This window comes from Engraulis encrasicolus, chromosome 2 (assembly GCF_034702125.1).
Source record: "Engraulis encrasicolus isolate BLACKSEA-1 chromosome 2, IST_EnEncr_1.0, whole genome shotgun sequence".
In the NCBI taxonomy this organism is placed as follows: Eukaryota; Metazoa; Chordata; class Actinopteri; order Clupeiformes; family Engraulidae; genus Engraulis; species Engraulis encrasicolus.
This window is the reverse complement of record NC_085858.1, coordinates 1,795,001-1,802,500: the sequence shown is the minus strand read 5'-3', so window position 1 is coordinate 1,802,500 and position 7,500 is coordinate 1,795,001. Positions and strand designations below refer to the sequence as shown.

Sequence of the window (7,500 nt, the reverse complement as noted above, 5' to 3'; positions counted from 1 at the left end):
TGTAAGGTTCTTGTGTGTGTCGTTGGCTTGAGACAGCAGGCTGCTTGCATCCTTTGACAGCTGCTCTGCCCTGGTGGTAAGATTCTTCTTCATGATGTCCTGAACACAGACAAGTGTACGACACACAATACATAAATAGAGATCACCTACCTCAAGACACAACACAACACAACACAACACAACACAACACAACACAACACAACACAACACAACACAACACAACACAACACAACACAACACAACACAACACAACACAACACAACACAACACAACAACACATCAGCTACCTCAACACAACACAACACAACACAACACAGCGCAGCACAGCACAGCACAATTACAACACATCAGTTACCCCAAGTAACACAACACAACTCACACTGTGTGTGTGTGTGTGTGTGTGTGTGTGCGCGCGCGTACCTCCATTGCTGTGTCGGCGGCCTGTTTGGCCTCTCTGGCTGCCCTCTCCGCCTGCTCTATCGCCGCGGTGATGTTGGCGTAGGCCCTGATGACGTCAAGTGCTCGCTGCACACTCGAACCATTTAACACCCTCTGCAGATCCCTGTGGCACACACACACAACCATAACACACACACACACACACAGACACACGCACGCGCATACACACACACACACACACACACACACACACACACACACACACACACACACACACACACACACACACACACACACACACACACACACACACACACACACACACACACACACACACACACACACACACACACACCTTTACATTGGTGTTCAGTCACCAGCTGTGATATCTTTACAGTCGACTACTTGCACACAATTTGCAAAATTTGGCTCATAGAGTCAAAACTCTACACACAAGCCAATTACTCTCAACACTTGGAGATAAACCCTTCACATATATGGCAACATGAAACTCTGCTATAAAAGCATAAACATTGCCATAAAAACCTTACAATCTTTTGTCAAAACCTCACTTTCATGTCAAAAGACACACAAAAGCACCAAGTGAGAAAACAAATTAGATCAACTTTAAAACAGTTGTCTGCTTTATACAAAACACAGCAGTCTTTCTTTTTGGAGCAGTCTATTCAGTCTCACAGAATGTACATTTTCACAAGACCCCAAAATGCAATACTGTACATTACAAAACTGCACCTTACAGTACAGGACATTAAACCGAAGCAAAATATATCTCAAACAGTACATCACTCTAAATACAACAGTGTGTAGGTGAGCTTACGTATGTACCTTTTTTGTGTATTGGTTATATTCACAAATTTTCAAACATCTAAATATGATATAAATATGGGGTTACGTCAACATGCTGTAATGACAATCATAGTCAATATAGGCTACTTTGTTTGGTTATGAGGTATGAGGTATTCACGAAATACAATACATTTCCACAGACACACTATGCAGCTGACATCTACATGACATCATCAAAATTATATCATGTTCAGTCAGTTTGCTCAAGTGCTTGCTTGGTTGTGTTGACACTATTTCTACAAACTATCATGTTCACATTACCTAACATGTGATGATGAAGACAAAAGGCTACTCTTGGCGGCATGTATCAGGCTAGGTTTTACAGTACGTGAGTCAGTCAATGCCATACTCCATATTCTACACTTTTGTACCATTGTGCTATTCGCCTTGTTTAGCATACAAGCAATCAAAGTAAAACAAATACATGCAAAGTAAAACAAATGCAATGTAATATAAAGCATGCAACTTTGTAACATGGCAGAATAGTGTTCAATTTTGAAAGCATGTGTTTTATTGTCTGTGTCTAAATCTTGTCATACATCAGTGTGTTTTGTTTTTTTATCAGATGTGTTTTCACAATGACACTCTGAGATTTTACTTTTGAACAAAGTGTCTTGTGTATGAAATTGTGTGTAGACAGCTGGAGTCTGTGTGTTGCGTAAAGGAGCAAGTGCCTTGCTAAACTGGTATGAAAGTGTAATGCTTGACTTTTGTTTAAAGTCAAGCAATAAGTGTTTAAGTTATGCACCAACAACTTAACGATATGCTACTTTGGTTTAAGCATCTGCCTATAGTGTTTAAGCAGTAGGCAAAAACTGTAATGCTTACATAATGTAATATAATGTAATCTGGAAAGAACGGAAATTATTCAATTTCATCAATGTGCTTGTTCTTAAAACACACAGATTTGCATGCACAGACACACACACAAACACACACACACACACACACACACACACACACACACACACACACACACGCACACACGCACGCACGCACGCACGCACGCACGCACGCACGCACGCACGCACGCACGCGCGCGCGCGCGCGCACGCACACACACAGCAATATTATGCAATGCTGGGATTTTATAAAGAGATCCCTGATTCATTGATAGTGTCTGCAAATTGGCCACAAACAACTGCCCACCCACTGGGAAAGCCCACCTGGTAAACTCCCATTATCATTGTGACACAGCACATCACACTGTGTACTCTGCACACAACAAAACCGCATAACCAATGACTGCCACAAACACGTACTACATATGAAGAGCTCTTTTCCAAAATGAGATATATTTTTTATATATATACATTATATACATTTTATAGAATATTGGGAAATTTACATTTTTGTATTGGGCATCCCATTGAATTGCATTGTAAAATGCATTTTTATAGAGGTTTAAAAGTAGGTTCTCAAAACATTTGAATGGCAAGAATTCACACATAGATGATAGGACTTCTTAACAATGAATTCCAATATTAAAATGCAAAAAGTCAAAAATGGTGGATATAGCGTTTTGGAAAAGAGCTCTTCATATGCACACACACACACACACACACACACACACACACACACACACACACACTTACATAGTGAAGTCCATGGCAGCATCAAAGAGTTTCTTAGCATGCTCCTCAGCACGAAGGACTGTATTGACCACCTGGGGACAGAGAGTTCAGTTTACTCACAACACGCACGCACGCACGCACGCACGCACGCACGCACGCACGCACGCACGCACGCACGCACGCACACACACACACACACACACACACACACACACACACACACACACACACACACACACACACACCTGGGGCAGAGAGGAGAGAGAGTTCAGCTTCCTCACAAGGTCATTCTTCGCTCCGTCTAGCTGAGCAGCCAAATGCTCATACTCCTGATGGAGGGAGGGGAGTGGGGGGAGAGGGAGAGAGGAGAGGGGTGGAGAGGAGAGAGGGGAGGGAGAGAGGAGGGGGATTTGGAGAGGGGTGAGGGAGAGAAGGGGGAGAGACGAGGCGAGAGGGGGACACAGAGAGAGAGGGAGAGGGGAGGAGAGAGAGAGAGGCAGCGAGAGAACAGAGAGAGGGAGAGAAAGTATTTTTTTTACTTTAAAAATACTTAAATAACATTTCTTTAAAGGTACACTGTGCAAGATTTTTAGTTGCTTATTTCCAGAATTCATGCTGCCCATTCACTAATGAATACTTACCACCACCATCAAATTCTAAGTATTCATTTTGACTGGAAAATTTTCACTTTTCATACATGAAAAGGGGGATCTTCTCCATGGTCTACCATTTTGAATTTCCAGAAATAGCCATTTTTAGCTACAAAAATGACTGTACTTGGGCCATACTAGAAAAGATAAGTTTATTACTTAGTAAACTTTCATGAAAAGATCAAATTTGGCAATAGGCAGCCCAGTTTCAATGAGCAGCATAGTTGCAGTACCTTTTTTGACCATTTCCGGCACAGTGTACCATTAAACAATATTGATACTGATCTTCTCATTGATCTACTCTTCTTAATGAATGTGTTGCCTGAATGGCTGCTAAATGTCCTCCGTGTACAATTGCAGGAAGAAACGGGCGCCATTACAGTAAGGTCATATTTGTGGAGTTGTTGTCTGATCTTGGGCGCCATTACAGTTAGGTCATATTGTGGAGTTGTTGTCTGATCTTGGGCGCCATTACAGTAAGGTCATATTGTGGAGTTGTTGTCTGATCTTGGGCGCCATTACAGTAAGGTCAGATCAGCAGGTGAGGGCACAGCCGTTTTGGGCGGGGACTTACCCTCTTGCTGTCCTGGAGCATGCTTAGCATGTCAGACACATTGCCTAGCAACGCTGCAGCCATCTGCAGGTCAGAGGTCACGATGTCTCTCTCCTCCACCAGCTCCCTCGCTCGAATCTGGAAGCAGAATGACATGACAGAGAGAGAGAGAGAGAGAGAGAGAGAGAGCACAAGAGAGCACAGTCGACTTCGAGAGAGAGGACAGCGTAGCACAGTCAACAGTAGATTGGCATGCAAGAGAGAGAACAGCATCGCACAGACAACTTGGACATTTCAGGCCATATTACAGGTCTTTGCATTATCTGCAGTTTGGGCAGCAGCACGTGTTGTGTTTGCATCACCTGTAGTTTGGCCAGGGTATGTTGTGTTTGCATTTCCTGTCAATTGGCCAGTGTGTGCGTGCTGCACTTGTTGAACCATTTCCTGTGGTTTGGTCAGTGTGTGTTGTGTTTGCATTACAGGCCATTGCATTACCTCCAGTTTGGTCAGCGTGTGTTGTGTTTGCATTAACGTCAGTATGGCTAGCATGTGCATGTTGTGCTTGTTGAGGTGGTGTGTGTTACCTGTAGTTCGACCAGTGTGTACATATTCTGCTGAGTTAATACAGTATGTTCTCTATGTTGGCCGGCGTTTGTTGTGTTTTGCAGTACATCGAGTTGAGCCACGGTGTGCATGTTGTGTTTGTACAGTATTACCTTCAGTTTGGCCAGTGTGTGCATGTTGTGTTGGTTGAGGTGGTGTGTGTTACCTGTAGTTTGGCCAGGGTGTGCATGCTGTGTTGGTTGAGGTGGTGTGTGTTACCTTCAGTTTGGCCAGTGTGTGCATGCTGTGTTGGATGAGGTGGTGTGTGTTACCTTCAGTTTGGCCAGTGTGTGTATGCTGTGCATGTTGTGTTGTTGAGCTCGATGCACCGTGTCCTCTGCATGTGCCAGGGCCTTCTGCAGATCCCGTAGACCAATCATATTCCTCATCAGAGACTCCCCGATCTGCTCAGCCAGCTCCTGATTGGTGCTCGAGAGCCATGTGACGTTGGTGATGGAATCGAGCACTGCCATGCAAACACACAAAGGGATTGGTGTCATGAGAAAGTTAATGGTTTTTTATTGTTTGCTGTTAGAAAAATCGACATTTTTGCTACATCACAATATTATCCTAATAGTATATCATGATTTTCTACTAAAAAAGGCTTATATGTCAGTAATATAAGGGTTGTCGTCATTTTGCCAGCAGAAGAGCATGTCGTACTATCACTAGGCTGCTAGTGCAACAGACAATGGGTATACTACTAGTGCACATACTTGAACTACTTCTATTGCTCTACTACTTCTACTACTTAGAAGAAGAAGAAGAAGAAGAAGAAGAAGAAGAAGAAGAAGAAGAAGAAGAAGAAGAAGAGGAAGAGGAAGAAGAAGAAGAAGAAGAAGAACTAAAAAATAATGTCCAGGTTCTATCACTAGGCTTACATGCTAGTGCTACATAGAGTATTATATTTCAGGAAGTGCACAGTAAGTAGTCAAGAGTACTAATCCCAACATTTTGCAGATGCAGGATAAGAAGTTGCACCGATAAAATTTAAATTTAAATTTACATTTAAAAATTGAAATTAAATAAAACTAGATAGGTACTCTGAGAGTGCAGGTCTCTGGCAAGGAAGCTGTTTGATAGAACATTTGACTAAATTACACCCGATTTGCGATTCAAGTCTTTCTGCCTTCTTTTTATAAAGTTATAAACTAGAATGTCAACCTTCACCCTGCCCTGCAATTCAATTTGCGGTCATTTGGGGCGTATAGAGTTGTATGCTAGCAACGGTGAAGAATCTTTTAAAAAGTCCTGGTTCCGGTTCGGGATCCGGATCACCACCAAAATTGAATCATTTGTTTCTTTGGTCATTCCCAACAGGTCTGCCAAGTTTCATATCCGATCACAAGTTTTTGAGTTATCCTGCTGACAAACAGACAGAAAGACAAACAAACAAACAGACAGACAGACAGACAGACAGACAGACAGACAGACAGACAGACAGACAGACAGACAGACAGACAGACAGACAGACAGACAAACAGACAGACAGGCAAACCACTGCGGCAGAAAACATTACCTCCTTGGCGGAGGTAATCATAAAAGAGCTGACCATAATCAAAACGTTAAATGTTAAAATAAAACCAGCAATGTGCAGGTAATCTCTACTCTATCAGTGCACTTTACTGAATGTCAAGATGTGCTTCAACAACAACAAGTAGGATACATTACAGTACAGTCTGACTTTGTGGGGTTGCATTTACTGTAACTTGTACTTTTCAAAGTAAAGCCTCTCTGATGTTTGGATGAAACCTGCTGGTATCGCCTGTCTTTTGGCTGCAACCAGCTGCTATTGTTTGACAGTTATGAGGGAGGACAAAATGTACCACTATCATCTCGATCAGTAAAAATAGGGGCAGGTAAATGGCTGGAAGAGAAACCAGCGTGAACATGTATCCCTCAACACCACGTTTGCACGCTTGGCCTGCCCTACTGGCCTGCAGTGTACGGGACTCTTTCATAAATGCATATAGGCCTGCACACATACACACACACACACACACACACACACACACACACACACACACACACACACACACACACACACACACACACACACACACACACACACACACACACACACACACACACACACATACAAAGAATGCCAAGTGCTTTCTGGTGTAGGGCTGTCCCATATGAACAGCAAAATATGGAAATAATACACAGTTCTAATCTGATGGACGGCTATAATCTGCTCAAAGTGAAAATGCACTGAAAACTACTGAATGAAAGAGCACTGAGCCTGTGTGCGTGCGTGCGCATGTAAAAGAAAAAGTCCCGTCCTGCAGGCCAGTAGGACAGGTGTGGAGAGCTACACGCTCACGCTGGTTTCCCTTCCGACCGCTTTCTATACCTGTACTAATCAAGATGATTATCACTAGCCTACATCTCTTTTAGACTCTCTGGAAGTCCAATCATAAAGCTGGAAAGCACTGCCAGATAATGTGAACGAGCTCTGATACACTCATGCAACAGACAGCCATGCAGCTAATGTGGGGTCAGGTCGGAGGTCACTTCAGCCATGGATGGAGGTGCATATTCTTCATCATTGCGGAATAGGGCAATTTTTCACATTTCTGCTTCTAACTCCCCAAAAACAGAATACTTGAAAAGACAATTACCCAAATGTTCTATCAAACAGCTTCCTTGCCGGAGGTCTGCACTTTCTTTATTTCTAATTTAATGATGGGAATGTGATGGTATTTCTGTTCTTACGGTTCTGGGCAAGTTCCATCTCGTGGAGGGCGGCGGTCCGCGGTCCGGAACAGTTTCTCCTCCTCATCTCCTCCAGCAGTCGCTCCGCCTCCCGCAGCATCCGCTCAGCATCCTCCTCGGGTACCACCCCACTGCT

At 43.3% G+C, this 7,500-nt stretch overlaps 1 protein-coding gene across 1 annotated transcript in view; it reads right to left on the bottom strand.

The window, feature by feature from the left end:
- Positions 1 to 7,500, bottom strand: part of LOC134443253 (laminin subunit alpha-3-like) — a 51,854-nt gene that overhangs the window by 22,203 nt on the left and 22,151 nt on the right. Inside the window, exons 10-16 of the mRNA XM_063193132.1 lie at positions 7,365 to 7,500; positions 4,919 to 5,112; positions 4,065 to 4,181; positions 3,086 to 3,169; positions 2,862 to 2,932; positions 421 to 562; positions 1 to 99 (exon numbers count right to left, since the gene is read on the bottom strand). The exon at positions 1 to 99 is cut by the window's left edge and continues 1 nt beyond it; the exon at positions 7,365 to 7,500 is cut by the window's right edge and continues 32 nt beyond it. Of these exons, the coding sequence (XP_063049202.1) occupies positions 1 to 99; positions 421 to 562; positions 2,862 to 2,932; positions 3,086 to 3,169; positions 4,065 to 4,181; positions 4,919 to 5,112; positions 7,365 to 7,500 (843 nt within the window). The remainder of the gene's footprint in view (positions 100 to 420; positions 563 to 2,861; positions 2,933 to 3,085; positions 3,170 to 4,064; positions 4,182 to 4,918; positions 5,113 to 7,364) is intronic.